The 26,476-nt window shown below is 31.9% G+C and overlaps 3 protein-coding genes across 4 annotated transcripts; 1 reads left to right on the top strand and 2 right to left on the bottom strand.

The window, feature by feature from the left end:
• The first annotated feature begins 7,079 nt into the window (after nt 1-7,079).
• Shark (SH2 ankyrin repeat kinase) lies at nt 7,080-18,001 on the top strand. The gene is made up of 14 exons (XM_085191442.1): nt 7,080-7,354; nt 7,892-7,988; nt 8,066-8,142; nt 8,300-8,508; nt 11,338-11,536; nt 11,995-12,135; nt 12,435-12,540; nt 12,849-13,078; nt 13,371-13,511; nt 13,670-13,973; nt 14,324-14,553; nt 15,058-15,284; nt 15,572-15,797; nt 16,051-18,001. Exons 1-14 carry the CDS (start codon nt 7,319-7,321, stop codon nt 16,252-16,254), a joined length of 2,427 nt encoding a protein of 808 aa, XP_085047568.1. The 5' UTR covers nt 7,080-7,318; the 3' UTR covers nt 16,255-18,001.
• Nucleotides 17,862-21,881, bottom strand: LOC146535537 (uncharacterized). 2 transcript variants are annotated; one of them, XM_085191443.1, is made up of 3 exons: nt 21,592-21,878; nt 20,587-20,826; nt 17,862-19,010 (listed from the first exon to the last, which is right to left on the bottom strand). In XM_085191443.1, the coding sequence occupies exons 1-3, from the start codon at nt 21,802-21,804 to the stop codon at nt 18,246-18,248; spliced, it is 1,218 nt and encodes a 405-aa protein (XP_085047569.1). In that variant the 5' UTR covers nt 21,805-21,878; the 3' UTR covers nt 17,862-18,245. The 2 variants fall into 2 exon arrangements, with proteins under 2 accessions (XP_085047569.1, XP_085047570.1); XM_085191444.1 differs by lacking the exon at nt 20,587-20,826 and having other exon boundaries at nt 21,592-21,881.
• Nucleotides 21,882-21,975: 94 nt separating this feature from the next.
• Nucleotides 21,976-26,384, bottom strand: LOC146535538 (uncharacterized). The gene is made up of 6 exons (XM_085191445.1): nt 25,839-26,384; nt 25,572-25,757; nt 25,370-25,496; nt 24,301-24,449; nt 23,368-23,472; nt 21,976-22,536 (listed from the first exon to the last, which is right to left on the bottom strand). The coding sequence occupies exons 1-6, from the start codon at nt 25,884-25,886 to the stop codon at nt 22,381-22,383; spliced, it is 771 nt and encodes a 256-aa protein (XP_085047571.1). The 5' UTR covers nt 25,887-26,384; the 3' UTR covers nt 21,976-22,380.
• Between the last annotated feature and the right edge of the window lie 92 nt (nt 26,385-26,476).

Here is a 26,476-nt window from a genome sequence, read left to right on the forward strand (position 1 = left end):
TATGAAAAAATTTACGAAGTGCCTTCTAACTTATCGTCAATAGTTCAAGAAGTAACATTTCTTTTTATTTCAAAGCAGGCGCTCAGCAATATTTCTGTACTATTAATAATTAAAGCCAGTGTTTTATTTATTTATTTTTGTACATACTACTAATGTATTTTTATATTTCAATAAAATCAATAATTCATTAGTATTAAACATAAATTTAACGATTTATATATTAAGCATTTTATAACTAAAACTTAGAATTTCTATAATTTCAAGTTTCCAGTAAGGGTTATACAGGGTGAGTCATATTGAACTTTCCGATTTCAATAAGGTGTGTATTAAAAACAAAGCGACATGCAGTAAAAATTATTTTATTGTTTGAAAGCACATAACATGCAGTTTTAATTTAGTTGGTTTTAAAAATGATATCCTGTAAATGTCTACCTCCATTGACCACACACTGCTGAAGCCTTTCCCGGAAGTTGTCCATTACTCGTCGAGTCATATTCAGCGGAATAGCATTGATTTCTTCCGTGATTGCAGCCTTCAGTTCATCGATGGTTCGGGGACGATGCGTGTACACCTTTTCCTTCAGGTAACCCCAGAAAAAGAAATCGCAGGGGGTTAAATCAGGTGATCTCGGAGGCCACCCAACGTCACCTCGCAAAGAAATGAGATGACCGGGAAACATTTGTCGCAGGATTTCCATTGAACGCCTGGATGTATGGGCTGTAGCACCATCTTGTTGGAACCAGATGTTATCGTTGTCATGATTCTGCGTTAATTCCTCCAATTTCGGTTTCAGAAAAGTTTCAAGCATGTCGCAATACCGAGCAGAGGTAACTGTGACGACTTGACCATCTTCTTCAAAAAAATAGGGACCCCACACACCAAACTCTGCAATAGCGCACCACACTGTCACTCGAGGGCTGTGAAGTGGTCGTTCGTGTAGGTTTCGTGGGTTATTCTCAGCCCAGTATCGAAAATTCTGTTTGTTGACAGTTCCGGCGAGGTGAAAATGTGCCTCATCACTGAAGATCAAAACAGCAGTGCGGGGGATCATTGCTCACACTAAAACTGCATGTCATGGCGCGTCTAATGACACCATCCCCACCCTTCTACTCCTTCCCTTCTTCGTGCAACGTCCTTCCAAAACCGGAAAGTTCAATATGACTCACCCTGTATATAGTAAAATTATAAAATTATTTTAAGTAAGCTGTGATAAAGCAATGCATGTTATTGGTAGAGTAGAGATTTAAGTTGATAATATAATGCTAAGGGTCTCATAATTGACAAATAAAATATTTTATTATAATTTCTAAAATTTACATTTTTTTAAAAAAAAGTACCTAGTACCTAGTGGTACTATGTAAGCATAAACATAGCTGTCAAATTCAATATAATGTGCTTGCCATACAATAAATTTGCTATTTGAATTTTTATGAACTTTTTCCTATTTTAAATTATTAATTATTAAAAAATTATATAATGTATAATTTACTACTGTAAGTTATTTTGTAATATTCGTATTAGAAAATTAAAATGCTCCTAGCATTATATGAGTAGGTATATCAGAGTGTAGGTATAATATTTAAAATATAATTTTATTTACGGTTTTACGTTTTAATTAGTATTATTAAATTTAGCGATTTAGCTTCCATAAATTAAGTATAAATATTGTAATGAGTTTAAAATTTTGTTATATAATAAGTTTTTCGTGTAAATATTATTTATTGCTTTTATTTTTTATTGGCTGTTGATTTGTAAAAATTGAAATCACTAGAAATTTAAATTGAACTAAATTGATTGTAGTTTTTTTTTATTCATATAATCCAAAGTAACGTCATAATACATAATGTTATTTGTGATAAAGACAATACTTTTGAAATTATAATAATCAAAATAGATATAATATGTAATTAGAAATTATAATTATTTCATAATTCTTTAGCAATGTAACAATTTTTGTAATTTTGATACTATAATAAATTATATTATGCCATGTTGGACTCTTGTTTCTCTTGTTAATTATCATCACACATTAAGCACGACGGCAGGCTACCATACCAGGTATAGATTTGATAAGGTACACCTGATATTTAACTGGCCTACCATAAAAATGTTATAAATCATTATTTGTCGCAAATTAAATTGTCCACAACTTTGTTCCTATTACTTTTTATTCTTCTTCTTCTTCTTCTTCTTCTTCCTGGCATTAAACCCGGCTATTACCAGGATCTGCCTTCCTACTCAACCTACTCCACTTTGCACGATCTTTTGCGTCCTCGGTGGTTAGACCATTGGCTCTCATGTCCTGCATCACGACATCCAACCAGCGCTTACTTGGGCGTCAGGGAGGTTCCTGTTACTTTGTATTGTGAAATGAAAAATAGAAAAGTTATAAACAGTAATTTGTAGAAATTGAAACTTTTTTCGGGAATAACTTAAGTAAGTACATAAATTAGGTACATATCATCGTACACCTTTATCTAAGTAAGTCTGAGACCATACCGAATTAAAATATCTACCTAATTTAAAATTGATTGTTTAGTCATTTAATACGCCTTGAATTCATGGAATTCCAAAATAATTACAGTACCTACTAGTAATTAAATTCGTATTTCCTTAGAATTGCAAATTTTAACGATAAAAGCATGTCGCCGTTTACGCTGTGTGATCTAACTTAATGACGATGACTCACGTTTGTATTTACTCATTTTATTCGACGGCGTTTTAATAAAATCAGATACAACGCGCCAGAGGCTAATCGTATGACTGTAAACGTTACAGGTTGTGGATTCGAATCCCACTCGAGGAAATAAAATATTTAATATTTTCATTTCTTAGCTCTGATGTCGACACAAAGCGCGGCGTTGAGTTCCGCCACCCAACACGCAATACTTCCAGAATCCGGCGGAAAGTGAAGGCTCTCTCTGCTTACCCTGCTACATGCGGGATACAGCTTAAACCTGAAAAAGATACAACAAGCGAAAATCTTGTCTAAAATTGACACAGCTTCCTTCTCAAAAATTTCCATAAACATCAATGACCTTACACAGTTCGAATTAGCAAGATATTTTAGTACGTATATAGTTTTTCATTCACAGAATCCAATGGTTACGTCATCGATGTTGCTGTTTTTGCGCAAGTCAAATTCGCTTGGACTGCAAGTCGATCTCCTTGTTTTTGTTATTTTTGTTAAGTCGTACTTGATTTTGAGGCCGTATCGTTTCCTGTATATAAATTATTGAATTAATAAAAATTTCGTATTTATAAAATAAACTTGTGAATCTTTTGCAATATATTTTTATAGTCATACTTAAATAAAATAAAATTCATTTTTTTATTTCTATAATACCATTAAATATTAATATTCATAGAATAAAGCATTATAGCAAAAATATCAAAAGATCAAATTTTTACCATCGATAAGGACAGGAAATAAAAGATCACCATTTTGTTAAATTGCCAAATAGGGGAAAGGAACATGTTATTAAATAGATTCACTTGTAGTGGTAAGGATTGCACATACTAGGTATTTTTAACATAATATAACAAGGTATGTATGTATCTTAATAACAATTTATGAGCATTTTAATGTCTAGACATAATGTAACCATTACAAAATCTTCACATAAGTCTGTATTAAAAATATCTTATGACATTTATAGAGATTACCTACAAATGGTTCGCAAGTTAAGCTTGTTTCTTAATAGTTACAAGTGTTCCAGTAATATTTCGTAAGACAGTAGCAGAGTTAGGTGGCGAGTGTCATCGACCGCTGGCTGGTAGAAAGCGGTGAGTCAGAGGCCGGCCGGAGCAGCTCGGAGCTCGGGGCTGCCTTGACAACACCGTTGCACCTCCACCATAATACTTGATGTTGCGAATGCTATTTTTTTACTTGATTTGTGTATGTCAGATTTAAAATTAAGTGCCTCTAGTCTTTATGTATTGTACTTGGATCTGATTTCTACGCTATAAATTGTATGGCACTAAAATAAATAATTAGACTTTGTACGGCCTATTTGTAATTAAATTAGCAAATTAAAGCACTTATTTTTAAAATAAACACCTTATATCGTTAAGTCCTTTTTATTAAAAGATAAAACTGTACCTATTGGTAAATTTGATTGATGTTGTAAGTTTACACTTAACTAAAAGTAACAAATCAACAACCCTTTTTAATCGAGAACGGAGCAACTCTTTTACGTTTTATAACGCAAAGTTATTTTTAAATTGATCACAAACGTGATGATTCATAGCTTAAGTACCGAACAACAACAGATAGTGTTGAAAACTTAGAATTTATTTATTTTTTGCAACATAGTATAAACTAATCTTTAGAAATCAACAAAGTTTTATTACTTATAACGATTTAAATGATTGTAAAAGTTAGAGATGACCTATGTGATGAAACTTTTAGACTTGAACAGAACCACTAAACAGGTAATTAATCTTGCCAAACGATTGCGCTCTATAGACTTATTGCTATAGAAGCTACTAGAACTTATGCTTCTATAAAAGGATTACGGAATCACCTGTTAGCATGATTGTGCTTTACAAAGGTTAATTCTATGTATGCAGCGTCATGTTAGTAAGCAGGATGTTGGTAAATTAAATGTAATATTATTGTACAAATTATATCTCTATCTATCGTATGTCGTATATATTACGAACCACATTTATTAATTTATACATTAAATTCTTATGTTACAATGCATAATTAATGGTGGGATAAGTCAGATCCACGTATAATAATATTAAGCAAATTTACTTAGAAACAGATATCTATATATATAAAATCGAAAGGTCACTCACTCATCACGAAATCTCAGAAACTACAAGTGCTAGAAATCTCAAATTTTGCATAGGAGTCACTTATAGGACGTAGGTGCTCGCTAAGAAGGGAATTTGCAATATTCGACTTCTAAGGGGTTGTTTTTGGGGTTGGCAGTTTGTATGAAACTTCGTTACTACAAATGCTAGGAGTCTCAAATTTTGCATGGACGTCACTTATAGGACGTAGGTACTCATGGAGACAGAAATTAATAATAACGTAGTTCACGCAGGCGAAGCCGCGGGCGGGCCGCTAGTCATATCATATTTCTATTGCTATCACCATTCGATCACTTAGAACAAAAAAAAGAGAAATTATAAACCTCTCCTGTCGTCTGCCTGTCTATGTCGGTATCATCTATCCATACCCATGTATGGTGTAGAAGCGATGCCGACTACGAGTAGGCGATGTCGCTTGTAGACAGGTTACAAGAACGCGAACGAAAGTAAATAAACATTGCATTCACGAGGTAAACAAACTGCAGGAACCAGTCCTTATTGCAGTATATTCGACATTCTAAATATTAATAAACAGACAGAACACTTATTAATTATTTATTAATAGCGCCCCGTCCGCGGCTTTACACGCTTGAACTATACGATTGTATTATTTAACTGTATTTAGGATAAACTGTTATTCACTGAATAAATTGTAATTTAAACCTCTTAGGATTTTATTTGATTTAATAGAAAATATTTTGTTATAAAATACTTATCTGGGTGGTGGGTACTCACGCGTAATACATGTGGTTTTTATCGAGCAAGCCGCAGTCCCGAGAGGATTCCGGGATAAACAAATCACATTTGTTGGTCTAGAAGCACTTTGTCTTCTAATAAAAGTCCCATAAAAATCGGTTAAGCTATTCTAGTAATTATTCGGGACAAACAGAAGGACAGTTCGATAGACAAAAAAGATAAGCACAGTTAATTTGAAACCCCATACAGACATTCACGTTATACATGTTCTTTTAAGATATAGATTTTTTATTAGATATTTGTAAATATACACATGTAATATGTACAATATACCTACTTACATAGCTCTAATGTGCTTTATTAATAAGCATTTACATGTATCATTCTTTGGTGCAATGATTACTTAGTTCTTCTTCTTCTTCTTCTTCTTCCTGGCATTAATCCCGGCTATTACCGGGGTCTGCCTTCCTACTTAACCTACTCCACTTTGCACGATCTTTTGCGTCCTCGGTGGTTAGACCATTGGCTCTCATGTCCTGCATCACGACATCCATCCGGGAGGTCGCGCCCCAGGAACTTGTATAGCAAGGCACTTACGTCCGACATAGTTATTGTATTATAATTTATAATGATGATTCATTTTAAATTATGTTTGTTATTGCTATTGTTGTTCAAATTAAATAAGGCCCCTATTTGACTATCTAGTAATTAAGCAACAATCATAATGTTTTTTCTTTTATTATTTAAATAAAGAAAACAATACTTAAAACATTAGTACGAAAACACTAAGTAATAAAAGTAAAAGGTGTGAAATTTTATAGATGTCAATATGTAAAAAATAAAATACAACTTATGAGCTTATTCAACGTCCTTACCTTATAAGGACGTGACTTTGACTTTAGTTAAAATCGCAAGAATTTAATTATAAATCGGTCGCTATAAGTAAGTTACCTGCAATTATTGTAAAATAAGAGTATATGATTAAAAAAATATGTACTTAAAGATAAAAAATACAAATTAATACAACACAAAAAAGTAGATTAATTTGTCAGTTTTGCTAATTGGAATACTATATTTAATTATTATACTTACATTTGTAGCTATGTAGGTAACTAAAGTAATTTTGATATAAGTACATAAAATTAGTGAGATGCCCGGGGCCTAGCCTGTTTGGACTACACTGATAGGTATAGGTAATATGCATGTATTTATACATATAAATCTAAGTATCTCTTGAATCACATTTGCTAGGGAAAATCGCATTTAAATCAAATTATTTTCTCCACATATTATTAAATAGAAGCTTATATACATATATTGTGTTAATAATCCAATTCTTAAATCATGTCAATTATATATTTATGAAATAGGAACAAGCAGGTTGATAAAAATATTTGCAGAGCTAACACCACTTAACATGTATCTGGCGTTATTTACCATATGAAATAATATAATAACGATGTTGTGTTGTGCTTGTGCATGTGAGGGAATGTGTACTACTTATGGCATTGCTGAACTGAGTACGCTGGCTGGTGATTCATTTCTCGGAATTGACCTTGCTATGAGTCATTCGCTGGAAGGCAGAGTCGGGGATACCGCGCCTGTCTGCCGGTTGCTTTCTAGACGCTCTCCGTTCACTGTGAACGCTTTTATGGATAAATTATTTAGTGTAAACTCTTATTTTATTTGATTAATCGAAATGTGCCTTTTAAAAAAATATTGTATTAATGAATAGTTCGTATTTTGCATACACTTGAATTTTTGTAAATATTTTTGTGAGTTTCCGAAGTTGGATATCATGATAACAACCATGACGTCATTCATATTGTTGAAGGTAAGATTCTTGAAATAAATAATGATTTTATTTATTATTTAGTATTTCGCAAACGATGTCGCATAAATTCGATGATTAAGTAAAAAAATAATAATCAGTTTCTTATTTGACCAAACTAGATATTTGACGTTTGACGTTTACATTTATGCTACACAAATAAATGTCAAAGCAATATAAGAATGCTCTATCTCTTTTTAACACGTTTTAAATTAATTTTCTACGAAAGAGATGAAAAAAAATTATCTAGAATTTAAAACATTTGGTTAGGCGAAGTTATTTGCTATAGGTTAGAAAGAAATAAAAGACAAAGTTGTTGCTTGATCTCTTTATTGGGAATTTGGTAATCGTGTATTTACATTTCCAGCATAACTTTTAAATTTGTTTATTCGACAAAAAATACGTATTCAGACTTGGAATGCAAACTTTAATTGTTAAATAGTGTGGTGACATTAATAACAAAAATTACAAAAAAATTGGATCATCTGTAGTGGTGTAATGTGAGTAGTGACATTTGTTGAACAAGTTTCAACTTTTCAGACAAACTCTTTTTTATTGAGGATGAATACAGAAGACAATTTAAACTGGTTTCATGGGAAAATATCACGGGAAACTGCGGAGAAACTTTTGAAAGAAGGTAGGTTTTTGTCATGATATATAAATATGGGCCTTTGTTTGTAAATTGTTGTTGACAATTATTGTTTTATATTTCAGACGGTGAAGATGGTGTTTTCTTGGTACGCGAGAGTAACTCTTCACCTGGAGACTATGTACTTTCTGTTCTATATCAGGTATCTTTTATTTTTTGTTGTTAAAATTAATGCTTTTAATATCTTCAACTATTTAAATTTAAATTATAAGTACAGACAAAAAAATTGTTTTACTGTTATTGTTTGCATTAACTATTTTTATTATTTCTTTTTACCATAATATATACTTATATTTTAGGAAGAGGTAGTACACTATCAAATTAGAAGACATGGTGAAGATGCCTTCTTTTCTATCGAGGAACACACCACAGTGCATGGTTTAGATACATTGATACAACATTACCGAGGGGATTCTAATGGTCTTGTTACAAGACTATCAGTTGTGTGTAAAGGAAATCCACCACCCCATGAGTCAAGAACTCAGGGCACAACTAATCTTTTACACAGGTAAGTAATTCTAAATTAAAAAATACTTAGATAACCATTTTCACTTTTAATTTAAAATTATTTTTATCTTCATATTATATCTCACATTTAGCAATGAAAGCAAAGAAAACCTAGTATTGAGGCACTGTTCTTGAGATTTTGCATGTTGAGTGAAGTGAAACATAGAGAAGTGGGCAATCCTCAACTTCGCTACTATTTACTTGTTACCAGAGCAAGGAAATGAAAATAATTCATTCCCCTGTGAGGGAATCAAACCTACAACAATCACATATTATAGTTAAATTCTGCACTGCTAATGAGCTAAATAAGAAATAATGTAAATATTTATTGGATTAACTAGCTAGCTTAAAATTTCTATCATTTGAAAGATATATTTTTAATGATAATAATTTATCATTATATCCTGTTGATAGTCAAAAAGTAATTCACACCATTGGTTGTTACAATGATGGATTTTTTTTAAATGCCCATATTAAATGACATATTCATGATCTTTATACCATATAAAACAAATATGCTTCTCTTAAACCATGGAATGGATTTTATTATGGTTTTTACTGATTAAAATAAGGATAAATACAGTTATAATAAATACTTGCATATTATATATAATATTATTGTAGACCTGGATAAAGCTATGTGTTGCACTAGTTTATTATTTTTTCTATTTACATATATCATAAGTAGAGAGAAGGTTATGTTTGTTTCTCAACATTCCATGCAAGTCAGTGTGAAATTGTTTAGTGTGATTGTCAATAACAATAACAGTTGAAGGAGGAAGTCCTATTAAGAAGTGAGCCACACAAATTGCCCTTAATTTTTCTTTGTTGTTTTATTGCTTTATGTATGAATAGATAGCTTGATAGAGAAGGGTTCTAAATATCTAACGTAAATAATATAACATGTACAGACAGAAAGCAGTTATAACTTTATTATGTATACTAGTGAATTGCGTTCTGGCTAACGCAACATTCAAAATAGATTATGTATTTCTAAAAAAAGTATTTCTTTTCCTAAGTGTGCATTAAAACTTTAAAAATATTAAAAATATTTAATAAATAGCATTCTCTCTTGCCAAATGATAATTCTAAGTACACTGGCAACGCACCTGTAGCTCTGGTGTTGCACGGGGTCGTGGGCGGCGGTGATCACTTACCATCAGGTGACACGAACGCTCGTTTGCCTTATCTATTTCATAAAAACCAAATTGTTTACTCCGAGGACAGATAGAGAGAACTGATTCATAGATATATATAGATTCGCAATTTGAATTTTTGGCAACTACCAAATTAAAATATCCTCGTCTGAATAGTTTAAGTTATTAGCCCCCATATCAAGACACTACGTTAAAGATTGACGTCTTTAACAAACAATTTAGCAGCAATTGGCTTCCTACTGTACACAATAAGGTGTAAAATACAAATTGAGCAATGAAAAGAAATTGGCATTGGAACAGGGTATTGGCCTTTAAAGTTTTACTCGTATTGTACTCTGTAGGTGATGAGCAGTAAACAGTGACGAGCTTATTGATAATTTCCTGCTGCCTCTGCCACTGTGAGACAATGGCTATTGAGAATAACAGCAATTTATAGATTGATTACAAATAATAATACATAAATTACCGATTGTTTATCATTTTTATTCTTTTCTAAATTTTGGAGAATGGCGATTGTAGGGCGTACTGTTAAACGCTTAGGTTCAATTTATATTGGGTAGTGTGATCCTCTATGATATGTAATATTAGGAAAACTAAACGGAAAATCGATTGACTTAATTCACTATCCCCTAAAATTATAAGATAGGTGAAGATAAAATAAAAACACAACATATTAGATACAAGAAAATTCTAATAGTAATTTATCTACTTATGCAAAGTTTGTGTATGTCATTCTTAATACAAAAAAAAACTATACATTTATAAAAAAACCTACTTCGATTCTAAACATCTTCAATCAATTCTCAATCTGTGATTATCATTTAAAAATTTATATGCGAGACGCTATTGAAAATAAACACAAGTGAATATTAAGTTTAACCTTGACGCTTAAAATGGCGGATTATCATAAAAGTCGTGCTCAAAATCCAGATACTAATCTCAAGAGCAAACAGCGTCAACGAATGGTAAAGTAATTAATGAATCATTAACATAAACATAATGAGTCACTGTTAAACAGATGTATCTCCAATTGTTGCTATGTTATTGTCATAAGAACATTCTCAAGATATGAGTAACCAAAAAAAGTATGTGTCTTATATATATTCTTAGAATATATTTCATATTTCGTATACAATAAAACTATGTGAATTTTTACTGGGAATTTAAGTAATTAAAAATTTCGATGGGAGCCATTGTTTTTACCCACTGGATACTTATATTACCTATTTCATTTTTGTCTTTATGACTTAATTTAATTTAAATATATTAAAATATATTTCAGTGGTTTTTTAGTAAAATGTAGATCGTAATATTCTTCGTGACATTATGTGAAATCTAGGATAACTAAATACTTTTATATTACTTTACAAACTCTACTACTATTATAATAATTAGATGCAGTTAAGGTTCAGCTTTTGAAGAATCAGCTGTAAAATTTTATAGAAACAAAATAATAAATTCTATTGTGTTCGTGAGGCGTAAGCATCTTACGGTAGAATTTTTAAGCTTAAACAAAAAAATATTTAAAACAAAATGCTTGAATATTCTGCCTTGTATTGCAAATTTAGCATTATAGATTTTTTTTATATAATATTAACACCCTTAAACAACATTGAAACATTTTTAAGATTTTTCAAAAAATATTAACTTATTTCAAACATTTTCTCTTCCAGAGCAACAGAGGCCGGTGATTACAACATAGTATCTAAAATGCTAGACGGTGGTTATCGTAGTCGCGACGCCAAGAACCAAGATGGACAGACGGCGGTCCACATCGCAGCCAGGGCCGGCCGGGACAATATACTTGCGAAACTCATTGACAGCGGGGCTACAGTCAATGTGCGGGATTCCTTTGGATATACCCCTTTACATGTAAGTTTGATAATCTCGTCTTTATTTACGTCGAAATGTAGATATAGGTATGGCATCACTAAAGCTATTTATATTTATTAAAAACGTTCGATGGCCCCAGATTTAAATCTAAATGATCGCCGCCATGTATGAAAATTACTTTGTATTTCTTATTTTTAACAGTTGATCGATCACAGTCAACGTGGGTATAATTTTGAAAACTGCTCACTCAAATAGATGGAGCCCAAAGATTAAAAGACAGTTCACTTTGCAAACATATTGAGATTCTGATTAAGATTATATGAGATCAAATAAAAATTGACTTGAATTGAATATTAATGAATTCTCTCTCTGAATAAAATATTTATATTTTTTATATGACAGGCGGATTAAAAACAGTTCTCTATTTCGTAAGAGCAATATACAGATAAAAATGTAAATTAATTTTTATTTATAAATTATTTATTTTATTTCCACAGTACACGTGTCAAAACAATTTACCCAGTACAACGGAGTTGCTCATAACGAAAGGAAATGCAAACTATCAAATGCGACACGCGCCATCCGGCAAAGTGCCTCTACATGAAGCAGCGCAGAGAGGACATATTGAATGTATTAAGGTGAAATATTTTATTTAAACGTCAGGGTATTTTGTTTACATTCTTATCAATATTGTAAAATAGTAGGATTTTTTTTATTGTCCCGTCAACTTTTTGTATAAAGATTTGTTAGAAATAACGTTAACTTATTCCTTTCTTTAAAGATACATTTTCTTAAAGTCTAAGTTGTATCGACTTTGAATCCAATATCCAATCTTTATTTTGTTGTCCTTTTTATTTGTATATGTATACAATGAAATGGCAAAATATGTTTTTTTGTTCTACAAATTATAAATAAATAAATTTATATGTATTCATAGGTACTATTAAAACTGAAAGCCCCAGCTCATCCCCGAACATTAGCTTACGACACACCCGCACAATTAGCAAAACACAGTGGCCATACTGAATGTTACCATTTACTAAGTAAGTTTAATAAATTTATACTTAAGAAACTCTTGCAAAAATATATTTTAATTGTGCTTTTATTAGCTCCTCCTGTATCTAAGTCCTATATATCTATGTATCACTCTGTGTATGAAGACATCTTGTTATTTTCGATCCACAATTTTTCATTTGCTATAATACAATAATCAAACTATATTTTCGTTAAAATTCTTAAACGTTCCTTTTTAAAACAATTTGCTATCTTAAAATATTATACACTTTTATAATATATATTTGGATATAATACAATACTTAGTACGATTTTAACATTAGACCTACCCTTGCAGAAAATCACATTCCCGACCAACCGAACACAACAAAAAGTCAATGGTACCACGGAACCCTAAATCGAGAGGAAGGAGTCAAAATATTAGAGGAATATTGCAAAATACACAATTTGCAGGACAAAGCTTCCGATGGAGTGTTCCTAGTGCGGTACAGTGAAAGGAACAGAGGCGCGTATGTCCTTACGATGCTCAGTGAAAATACGCCTTACAACTTTATTATTAGGAAAGAGGTAGTTTAGAAGTTATTTTTTTTGCTTCACCTTGTATCATACATATAACATGGTAGGCAGTGGAAACCTTATTGTAAGGCACTGGCTCTGTTCTCCATTTTCTCATTTAATTTTTATATTTGATATATTAGAGAAAGGCCATTTTGATGCAGTGGTATGATGTAACCTCCATGGTTATAGGTTCTATCCTTATTTAATTATTAAAAATTAATAATGTATATTGTTAATCAACAATATTACTAAGATATTTTCATAAATTAATGTATATATTATCCTTTTATCAATATTACAGAATGAATGGCTGTTTATAGACGACGGTCCGTATTTAGAATCGCTAGAGAGACTGATAGAGCACTACGGCACTGTACCCGACGGCTTGCCAACAAAGCTTACTTCACCCGTGTCTCCTAAACCTAAGCCGCCATTGCCTGAGGTCAGTATCTATCATATCAGTATTTATTTGTTTATCTGTCTGTCACGCAAATTTAGATTTTTCGAACTCTTAACACCCTCCCCACCTTGTGTGACGTTACTAAACTTTTGCTTATTCGTAATTAGCTAATAATCTGTAATGATTTGTTTATATTCCAGTTTTCAACTATGCCACGAACAAAAAAATCTTCCCCAAGCCGAGTTCTCAACCAGTCACTGTCGCTAGTCAAACATGATATATTAAATGACACACAAACATCCCTAAATAACAACGCTTTTGAACTTCTCACAAGAAATTTATCGTTTTCCTCTGATTTCAATAATGATAGTTTAAATAATAATGACGATTGTCAAGACAATGATACTTACAAAGTGCCAGTAAATAATAGTGCGGTAGTTTCATTAGCGGAAAATTATAACGAAATATCAATTGACTCTGAAGGCCAGCTGTCCACATTGCAAGGTAATTGTAATCTATATTTTTTAGCTTCACAATTAGATATAGGTAAAGAGAACGTAGTGTCAAGACACTACGTTCTCCGCTTCCCGCCCGTATTCAAGTTGAGTGACGGAACTCACGCTGGGCTTTGTCATACATATGAAATAAAATTAATTACCTTGAACGTACAACCGTCGCATTTAGTCTCACTTTTACAATGTCGTCTTTTAATTCAGTACATATATATAATTTATAAAAAATACGGAATGTCTCGAAAGTAAAAGAAATTATTATTATTGTTTGCTTTTGTCTTATATTCATATATAATAATTAACTATAGACTCTATAACACATTTACTGTTTGCTGATTTCAGAATTTATACCATTCAGCGAGCTAACATTAGAAGCGGTACTAGGCAAAGGTGAATTTGGTTCTGTTCATCGAGCAGTATACACACCGGCGGATTCGAACCCCGTACCAGTCGCCGTGAAGACCTTGCACGTACAGCACACTGATACAAATAAAATGGAGTTCCTATCCGAAGCTAAAGTGATGATGTCGTTACGTCATAAGTGTATTGTACGGCTGATTGGAGTATCTTTAGTAAGTTTTTGTAAATCATTCTAATCAATACATAAAATAAAAAAGTAAGCAATTACTGTGTGTATGAAATTATCATTGTGGACATTTATTTAATAGAACCCAAAACATTGTTTTAAATTTTTTGCCTTTTTCTTTGTGTGTTTGAGCACGCTAATATTAGAAGCCGTTTAACTTGTTTAAATACAGTTTTTTGCTGAGCTTCCCTTAACATTGTTTGTTTTATTTCAATCGGTTCATAAATAAAAAACGTAAAATCATATAAATGATTTTGTTTGACTAAGGTAGCGTAAAATAACAATGTTTTATTGATTGACTAAATTGACACAAACTTTACTTTTGAGTCGATTTAGTCAGTCATTTGTAAAGTTATTATCCGAAAGTTTGTTAAAATAATAATGTTATTAGAACATGAAAGCAATTCAGATTAGTAAGTAAATAAGTCATACGCTGGTACCACTGCGTCACGACGTCCTAGGCTGTACATTAATTAAAAAACTATTGCAGGGTCCCCCTCTAGCCATGGTACAAGAGTTAGTACCACTCGGCTCATTACTGGAATACCTTATCCGCCATGGTCGTGGAGTCACAGGTTCAAATACAAGTGTGGGGGCTGCGCCGGGCTATGAACTAAGGTTGTGGGCGTGGCAGGTGGCCGCCGGCATGCGGTATTTGGAAAAGAGGCGATTCGTCCATAGAGATCTGGCTGCGAGGAATATATTGTTGGCTAGCAGGTTTGTTTGTTTTTTTTAACTTCACGCTTTATCGAAAATAGAGTGCGAAATGGTACGGTCTATACGGTCTCTTGACGTGCCCAAACCACCTAAGCACATTCTTTTTCATGTATGAATTAAAATTTCCACTTATGATTTTTGAAGCATTGAATGAAAAAAAGCCAATTAAATCATCTGATTTATCAAGTCATACACAAACAACACAAACGTCGTGTTTACATCACCTTTAATAATTTCGGTATCTAATATGGGTTCGGTATGAAACAAATACTTTTCATATTTCGCAGACATCAAGCAAAAATCAGCGATTTCGGTCTGTCCCGAGCTTTATCCACGGACAGTTCATATTATAAAGCGAGTCGCGGAGGCAAGTGGCCGATCAAGTGGTACGCACCGGAGTCCTACAACTACGGCACGTTCAGCCATAAGAGTGATGTCTGGAGCTACGGAGTTACATTATGGGAGATGTTCTCCTATGGGGAACAGCCTTATGGGGATATGAGGGGTATTGAGGTGAGATGGGTTTTTTATTTTTATTCGAAGATAGTGATGTATTAAGTTCGACCATTTAACACGAAATGTCTCGAATTCGGGAGTACTCTAAGGAGAAACTCCTTTATAGGGATAGGGATTTTAGAGGGATATAAGGAATAGCATTGAGATCATTATTTTATCTAATATATTGCCATGATTCTCTACATTTGCTTATAATTTATATCATTATACAATTATATTTTTATGAATATTTAATTATTTTTATCAACAGGCAATACAATTAGTAGAAAATGGTCAAAGACTAGAAAGACCAGAAGATTGTCCAGACGAGATTTACCAATTAATGCTCGACTGTTGGGATTACAGTCCCAATCAAAGGCCAAGTTTTGGTAAGCTAGTGGATTTTTTCTCACAGCATCCAGACTATGTAAATATAAGTCAATTGGCTATGGATAATGAAGATGTTAATGTATGACTTTTATATAAATGTAAGAAAAGTATGTAGGTAAAAAGTTATTTTTTTAAATTGATTTTATTTAAAATATTTTCTATTACTACATTGGAACATTAGTTCCAATAGAAAATGTTTTTCTTTTTTTTTACTCAAAAATGACACTGTTGTCAAATAGCAAAATGAAGAACTAAATTCTAATTTTAAAAAAAACTTTTTCTAATGAAATATTATTTTAATATATAAATATTTTTTTACTGTACATTTTAAGCTGAACTCAATTAATTTTATAGCGAAATATTTTTCATGACAATGAAATAGTTATAGACAATTTAGTTCATAACAGAGCCAGTTATTTATTAAAGTCAGTATGAATTATTTTAAATATAATTGTACAAATTATAAATAGGATTTACAAATATTGTATTTTAATAATATACGTATTTTTTTTATTTGAGTAACAATTATGGTTTTTTTTTATATACATATTATTTTTATTGTGCGTCATAAAATGAACCAATCCAATCAAACATGCCATGATGTGCCTGAAACATAGATATAAACTTTAACGTAATGGTGTACAAATGTAGTATTAGGGTTTTTAAATAAGATTTATAGGATTTGAATTTCAAATATATATACTTTAATCCATTAAATTTCTTTTTAAACTAAAATTTTATCCTCTTATTCTTCAAATTCATATTTTTAGACTTAAAATATTGTGTGCTTGTAGAGCATTTTCACTATAACATTAAATAATTTAATTTATTTCCGTAAAAATATGTTTAGACATATTTATTGTTTACATAAATATGTGTAAGAGAATTCATTTGAAATCGAAAAAAAATAATTTAGTGTGTGACTTCTATTTGACTCTTAAAATATGAATTTGGAATTTATACTTTATAAAATTACATTATATGACGTGAAGAATGTAGAAAAGATTTACATCTTTATGCATTTTTTTGAATGTTGCATTTCTATAAATTTAATTAAACATCTTTTTTATGAAGAGTATATAAATAATTCGTTGATTAAAAAATATATATTTTTTATGAACTTAGAATATAAAATATTATGTCAGTTATATTGCAAAATTTATTTTAGAATTATTATTGTACGTCATTTTCATATATGTGCTTTTTTACAAATTTTAACAAATATCTAGTAAAAATAATCATATGTAGAGATATCATATGTAAAGTAAATATTTTTTTGTTTGTTCTTTAAAATAAGAATGTGTGTAACTTCATATTTAATCAGACTTACAACGAAATAATGGTTTTAAGTAGATTGCTGTACTTTGCTTGGTTTTATATTTTTAGTTCCTCTAGAGTTTAATTAATAAATTAATATATTTTTTATTAATCAATTCAGACAAATCCAACATTGCTACAATTTGTACATTCCTTTTTATATTTTATAAACATAAGTAAAAGTATGTAAAATAATAGAATTTTAATATATTATCATTTTAATATTTACCAATTTCGATACTATAAGTTTATAATTGTTAACCTACATTGGTAATTCTTAAATGCCATGAGAATGCCATAAAGTATTTTTGATGCACTTATTGCCATGTGGTTGTGTTGTACAAAATTATGTTACCCAAATCATTTTTACTTTAGAAAGAATTTATATTAAATTCTATATACGAGTCTGACTAAACGTAAAATTTTATATTAATATAAGATTATATTGTTAGATTGTTATGCAAATGTGATAACTGTATTTATGAAGTAAATAAAATATTCCATATTTGCTTCTTTCAATGTGTTTTATTTTTCGTATAAAATTGTTTCGCACAATTAAAGTCCAATAGGCTTACTAGTTACCTATTATTAAATTACTGTTTCACTCATGAGTAACTTACTCTATTCTTTTTACATAAAATTGTAATAAAATATTATATATAATATGGTATCATGTCATAATATAGTTTCCTAAAAACCTAATAATATTCATTCTAAATTTAAATTGTAATACTTTGGTTCACATAAATATTACGTTTCTCATACATTTAAACGACATTCAACGTAAGGGGGTGGCGGCGTTTCTGCTCTGTCAACGCGAATGGCATCGACATGCAAACCAGCTATCCCGGTTCCAGGGAAAGGAGGACTGCGTTCTGGTAAAGATAATTGTCTCCTATAATACGGTGGAGTGTCTAAATCAGGGCTATTCCATAATAAATTAGCTCTCATATCTCCTTCCATGCGTTGACGACGTCGACTTCTTGTTTGTCGTCTAGTACATATAGGTCTGGTGCAGCTACAAAAATTTCTCAGCCATATGTAAGTTCCGACGATACCAAGCGCTAAGCCCACTTCAAGACCAATCACAAATGCTTGGACAGCAGAAAATTCTCTATCGAATTTTTGATATGGAGTCAATGGTTCAGTCTTATTCGTTTTCTCCTCCGTCAGAGTATTGTTTGTTTTAGATACATTCCACACGTTTTCAATATCTACGGCCTCTTTTTCAATTGGCAATGTAGAGATCATTTTTTCAAACATTTTAGGTAATTTCTTGTGGCATTGCTTGTCATATTTTATATTACGTGAGGTTATCCAAGTCTCAACGGCCACAAAGTCGGGTGTGCACTGCCAGTATTCATTTCTTAACTCTATCCTGTCCAACTTTCGAAGTGGTCTCAAAACGTCCAAATTTAATGTAACTACATAATTTTCACTAAGATCAAGTTTTCTTAAATTTGGTAATCTGGTAAAGAGTCGTTCTGGTAGAGCTTTTATTCGACAATTGTTAAGATTGAGAACCTAGAAAACACGAAAATATTTCAATGAAAGAACAATCATACAATTATTTTAATAAAATATCGAAAAGCCAGCTTCACGCTTTTTCCTACATTCCATAGTAGGCAGAAGGATCCTTGTGTTAAGACATCTCGTTCCTCATTTTCTGCCTAATTAATGTTAAGTGGCGAAACTTACGTTACGTCTTGTCTATCAAAGTAGGGAAATGAAAATAGGTAATTTAAAAATAATCATTCCACCGAGTAGGCATCGAACTTCACGCTACATTACACATGCGGCAGGGAGGAGGGAATGTAGTTTTAAGATACTCCGGTTCCCCACTTTCCGCCGAATTATTCGAGAGACATGCGTATTGAGCCAGAGAAGAAATGCAGATATTAATAAATAATAATTATCAATTCTCGAGTGAGGATCGAACCCACAACCGTCGCATCATAATCACACCCCTGTGCCCTTGCGCCACGACTGCCTCTTTTTGTTATTTAACTTAGAATTTTAATTTGCTTGATAATTATTTATAATAATAATAATAAATAATAAATTTATTTATTTAAGACATTAGTCCACTTGTTAGTAACAATTAAAACTTACCCTATGTTAATACAAACACAAACACACACATATACAAACAAAAAAAACAAAAACTGGCTTCCGTTGAGACTCCTACACTATTGACTGTAGCTGGTAGCAGGAGCATGGAGATTAGCCCAGCGACTAAGCAATGGGGAGTCCCATCGGTCAGCCAACGTACTCAGGATGGTGTTCGATGCTCCGCGCACTCGCGCCCACAGCGAAGCGCACCGCTTTCTAATAATCGCGGGGAAACAATCGGTACGCGACTCGGCAAACATCAACGACGCGCTACAAAAGCGCGGCAGATCGAACAACATCCTGAAAGCATTATTATATTGAACGCGCAGTGCGCCGTATGTCCGCTGCGTAAAGTTGACCCACAGACTGCACGTGTAGAACGTTTGACAGTAGGCTTTGAAAAGCGTCAGTTTGACCTGTTGGCTACAACGCGCAAATCTGTGAATCAACATGTTACAGCGGACAGACAGCGCCCTACGCTCTCTTTCTATATCCACCGTGTCTGACAAAGTCTCAGTGACCCAGTGACCTAGATATTTAAATCGGTCAACTCTTTTTAACTGAGTGCCCCCTAGATCAACACTAGTTACTGTCCGTTGACTCCTCAGGTCCTTCGCCTGGAAAACCATGAACTCACTTTTAGATGCATTATATCTAAGCCCATGGGCCACCGCGTACTCTTCACACATGTGAAGCAACTTATTCAAAGCACCGATCGACGGGCTCAGCAGCACCATATCGTCTGCATAGCTGATGTTGTTGATGCACGTCCCTCCTACATGACATCCTATGTAGGTGCTGCTGAGCCCCTCGATCAGCTTGTTAACATAAAAGTTAAAAAGCATGGGTGAGGACAATCCCCCCTGCCTCACTCCACATTCCAAACTGTAATCATTCGACTGCTTTCCAGCCCATTTGACACAATTCCTCTGGTTGTCATACCAATATTTAAATATTGATTTAGCAATAATAATTGTTATCTTATTACCTGTAATTTTGTGTGCATAAGAAAGGGCTCATTTTTCAATTTTTCAAAAACATTTGACGATAAGTCTAAGATTTCCAACTCCGGTGTATCCCAAAACAGGTCAGAAGGGATGTATCTTAATCTGTTATTACTTAGGTCCAGGTTGGTCAGCTGATTTACACCCGAGAATGCGTGTAATCCTATCCAGAAAATAAGATTATATGACAAATCCAATATTTTTAGATTTGTATATCCTACTTCCTGCAATAAATATAACATAGTTTTAGACGTAATGATAACCAAGTTTTAGTAGATGGTTAATATCTAACATTCAAGAGAAACAACTGTTTTTAAAAAATCTCTATTAACGAAAGTATACAAAAGGAATTGACTGAGAAACATTCACGTAGAAAAATGAGCATGACCTTCAAGCACCATAAATTTTTTTGGCCTTACTATTACGAAGAAGTTATCAATTTTATTACTTACGTATGATTAAACATTAATAACCTCGATATATTCATATTCAATATCTTCCTACAAAAAAAAATGCTAACAAATATTTGAACTTATACTTACAATTTGTATGTTTACTATTACAAAACATCATGAGTTATGGTAGGTCAGTTTTATGATAAGACATTTACTTATTCACGTATATCTTTATGATTCTTCTAATTTTAGGTAAATATAAGCAAAGAATAGCATAGCAGCAATAAACACATATATTTCACGCAGCGTCAACAAATTAAATGTTTTTTATATTAGTTGCGTATTCATATTCCACATCGTATTTATATTCGAGTGCATTGTATTGTACGTGTTTGTTTTTTCTTTTTAGGTAAGGAAAAATAAATTATTATTATCCGATTGATTTTACTCTATACCACTATAAAACGAGAAACTAAACACTTCACGCATATCTAGATCTTCAGATTAATTAATAACACAATACATGACAAATAAATACCACCAAGAAATAATTTCTCTACCAAAAAAAAAACAGAAAATAAAAAAAGGACTTACTTGAAAACAATAATTATCCAATTCACTTATCACGTTCCTCCTTAAGCTGTACACCTGCACCTCTCTGGGCACTCCCACATCAACACTCACAATGTTCTGATCAACACAAGCCGCCCTATTCAACCCATCGTCCAAATCACAATCACACTCTTTAGGACATAAAGCTCCCGAACACGTCCCGAATGCGATAAAAGTTATAAAATATAACAACATTGTATAAACTAAAGCATTGCATTCTGCTTTATTGTTCTAAACCACTAACCAACACATTGTGAAATGGAGCAGTCGCGGCCGCGGCTGATAAGCGTTATCAGTACAAAGATAAGATAAGATAGAGATATTTGTCATTTCATTAATAGGTAAACGGAAAATGAAAACATAAAGTTAGTTAAACTAAAATTGAGTATATATTTGTAATTATATAAATTATGTGCGTACATGAATATTTTCAGGACATTGAGATCATTATATAAAATTAATTTAATAGTAAAAAAAAACAAATATGCCATTAAATATCATAATACATTTTATGATTCATTTATTTAATCACTACAATTGACATGCTATCTATTTGTTATAATCGAAAGTGGATGACTCTAACACATACAGTCGAACAGCCTTCTGGAACACAGTCAATAATAAACACGTATATTTATACGTCATTTCATAATGCAATAAAATTACTTCAAACTCAACTATATAGAAATTATAAGTTACCTACATACAGTTATTGTATATGAAGTAGGTAAAATAAAAATGCTAGCATAGAACTACTCAATAAATAAATGTCTAGGGGAACATATTATTGTTTTGTCTTTGTTGCATGGGAGTGGCGGAGTAGCACCGTTTGAGACTGTAATCAATGTTCATTATTGCATTCCTCATATCGTACACTGATGCGTTGATTGTCTCAAACGTGTTCGCCAATCTGTCAACAGCAAGGGCCTGTAATAGACAAAAAAAAAACTTCTTTTATTAGATTGTACTTTTACAGGGGCTGCAGTTACAGAGTTCGATTCTGATTTTCAAATTAATAATATTCAAGTTATTTTTTTTTAGTCAGAAACTACTCATTTAGGAAAAACAATATTTAAATGTTAACAAGCGTATGTTCTAGTTAAAGTATGGTGATTGGTCAATAAACACAACTTTAAATAGGATGAAAGTGGAGTATTGTGATGTGTGTGAAAAAAAAATGTATTGCTAATTAAACATCACGTTGAACATGTACAGAAGTCAAACGCTATAAAACAGAATATTTTACCGTAATACATAATATATATTTTCTAGGTTCACACTATATCCCGGCAGAAGGAACCTGGGAACCTAATGTTAAGATACTCCGTTCCGAAAGACACTTTCATTACCCACTTTCCGCCAAATTCTTTTGATTTCCAGTCAACATCTTTATTTTCGTTCGCATGAACTTGATTCAAATAGTGGAGAACAGCCTGCCTCTCCTACATATTGCAAGATTTTGCAAGATTATTGCATAAAATTAAATACTTTATTTTTTTAGCTTCATGCTTTATAGTTTCAGTATATAGAAGAGTGAAGATAGTAGAGCTCAACCAGTCAGGGCACTCCATTTTCCGTTTTCCACTGAATTCGACTGTGTTTCGACTTTTGAGTAACGATAATTATGACATAAGAAATGACATACTCGTAAGTTCATACCACTTTACAATGATTGCACCTAAAACCATCGTGTTTACAGTAGTCCCCAATACTTCATAATTTATATGAACAAAATAATGGAGAACAATTTTTACATACTTGCTTATGAGAAGCATCTGCAATTTTTTCCATAGCTTTTGAATTGCATACTGCTGCTTGGGCTATTTCTGTCATAGCAACGGCTTGTTGATCCATTACTTCAGCCTTGAATAAAACATATTATAAAGAGATAGTTATGTATATTACTCATAATAAATCATGCAGTGGAGGAATCCGCGAAGTGTGATGTTGTGTGATAAGTGGTCCTTCCTAACTTTGTGACATCAGGTTTCAACTAAACTCACAAATGAGACCAGGAGTATTTTTTTTACTAGAGGAATGTCAGGACTCCACAGAGGGCATGTATGAAGAGGTTGATGACAGTGTTCGAGGCGAAAGAGATCTCTACATACCTCTTTCGCCTCGTACTCTGCCATCAACCTCTTCAATCTAATACATGAGCGTGCGGTGCATCAACGGTAGCGTTTCTACGGCGCTCTGTTCTCCCTGACTACCACGCTAGGGATTAAGCATGAAGCTATGTATGTACCTAATATATTGGATAAAAAATTACAGTATACAATCCTACTATCCTTCTAATGTCTTATTTAGATACTCACAAACTTCACATTTATGATATTAGTATCATAAATGTGATGTTTGTGAGTATGATACTAATATCATAAATGTGAAGTTTGTGACTATGAATGTTTGTTCCAGCTTCACACAAAAAGAACAATAATATAGCTTGTACATCAAAATTACACAGTGCCTACAATTTATGTAAAGGTTTTGTACAATTGGCTACAATATACTATTAACAAGCGGACAAAGCCACAATTGGGTCACTAATAATTTTTTAAAATTAATATAGAAAGAAAGAAAAATAAATACCTTGATTAAAAAACAAAAAACAGGCAATGCTAGCAAAATTATAAAATAAAATTATAAAAGTGTACTTTAAAATAGTAAAAATAAATTAATGCATTTTACCATTTTTTCCATGACTGTCATATGTTTGTCATCTGCTTCAGTACATTGTATTCTGTTAGTTTCAACTTCAAATTCAGATTCACTACCATTTAGTGCATCAAGGTAATTATCTTCATTATTACAATTTTCTTGTTTTAATTTACTTCTTCCTATTATTTCAAATATAGTGTTATTTCTTTAAACTTAAAACTTTAAACTTGTTTTATGATATAATATGTAATTAATTATAGTTCATTTCATGTAATTTATATAATGTGATGTCCTTTTTGCTTGAATGAATGAAATATTTTTTTATCAGATTCACACTGTATCCTGCACACAGCAGGGTAGCCAGAGGGAACCTAGTGTTAAGACACTCCGTTTCCCAATTTCCGATCCGATCCATCCGATTTTCCAATCTGAAGGCATTGCGTGTTGTGTCGCGGAACTCGATGTCGTGCTTTGCCGTGACACCAGAAGGAAGAAATGAAAATATAAAATTATATAAATATATGAGTTCATTTGAGGAAATATCTAATTGAAATCTATTAAAACCATAATATTATAAAACAACTTGTTCACAGAGGCCAGTTGTGGTGCAGGGACACATATTTTAACCAATTTTAATGCATTTTCACTATTGGCTTCTGGCATGCTTCACTTAACATTTAACATTACTTTTATTTCAATCATTAATAAAAAGATATGTCAATATAAAGATTTGCATGGTACTCTGGAAATTGTGGACCCACATGGGTCTTAAGGGTAACAAACCAATAACAAATTCAAAATTATTCTAATAGTTATGCCTGCCTTCATAGTCTACATACATAGACCTTCAAAGTCATACATTCTAAGCTAAGCTAAGCTAATGATAGTCCTGGACAGGTCAAAATCTTGTAGCAAGTTATAGATAGATTTTACAGTTACAGCTTTTAATTTTTTTTTATATATTTCCTGATAAGTTCAAGTATTTACATTAAAATATGACCTTTAGAAATATTTGTTTCCTGTTGAACTTTAAGTTCTACTGGTATGGATTTAAAAAAAAATGTTCTACTAGTATAGTTTAAAAACGTAAAGTACTTACTATTTATTTTCTCATTACAACAGAGACTTAAAATTTTTTGTTCCAAAGGTGTCAATTTTTCCTTAATTTTACCTTCACTAATTTGCTTATGTTTAAAAACAACATTTCTTCTTTTGTCAGACCAGAACTATAAAAAATATATTTAAGTGATACATGATATACAAAATTCCATGTACACATTTTAAACTTTTGAGATAAATACCTTTATCCATCCTTTAGTTGATTTTATCGTACCATTCATAGAATTTGCAGTGTTGGATAGTTCTATCCAAAGTTTTTTAAATTTTTCATGGCTCATGCCATACCGCAATTTTTTATGAGCCATGTCTGGATGTTTTTGCATAAAGTCTATTACTACTTTAACTTGGGATAAAGAAGGTCGTGTAGGCTGTAATATTTACAGTAAATAAAATTTATAAAGATTGAAATAAATTGACTTTCAAAAAAAATTTTCATAACAAATACGTACTCGACTTGCATTTTCAGAACCATCGCTGTCTGATAATATTTCTGCCATGCTTTATTCAAAAGTAAATAATGATTTCAATGATAAATTCTCTAATTCATTTATTTACAAATTCATTTTTACTTTGTCATTTATTATAATGAGTGACAATGAATACTAAATTCCAAATAAAAGTTATACTTATAAAAAATAACTAAAACACTAAACAATAAACATCCATAAGAATCCACATCCACAGATGATAAAAATTTAAACATTACCAAATGTCAATAAAAAGATAAAAATATAAAATTTTAAGAACTTATTATAATATAGTCTGGCAAATATGTTATTGATAATGGGAAGCACGCGCGGCAAATTGCGCAGAAAGCGTATTTTGATGTCTGCACATAGACACCCGCTCACGCCGGACCGATTCCCCGTAAGGGCTCGCGGGGAATCGTTGCGGGGTGTGACCGGGCTACGGTACAGTCGAGTGCAACGCTATCAGTTCATTACTATGAAATATGAATATAATATCATATGATAGCACCATATATACGGAATGGCGTAGTAGAGCATATTTTTCTAGTAATATTATAAAAATTAGTAAAACACACCAAAGCAACATGCAAAATGAAGATATGGATAAGCAAATTGAA

This window comes from Heliconius melpomene, chromosome 10, assembly GCF_056956725.1.
Source record: "Heliconius melpomene rosina isolate 202511_hmr_F chromosome 10, ASM5695672v1, whole genome shotgun sequence".
Lineage (NCBI taxonomy): Eukaryota > Metazoa > Arthropoda > Insecta > Lepidoptera > Nymphalidae > Heliconius > Heliconius melpomene.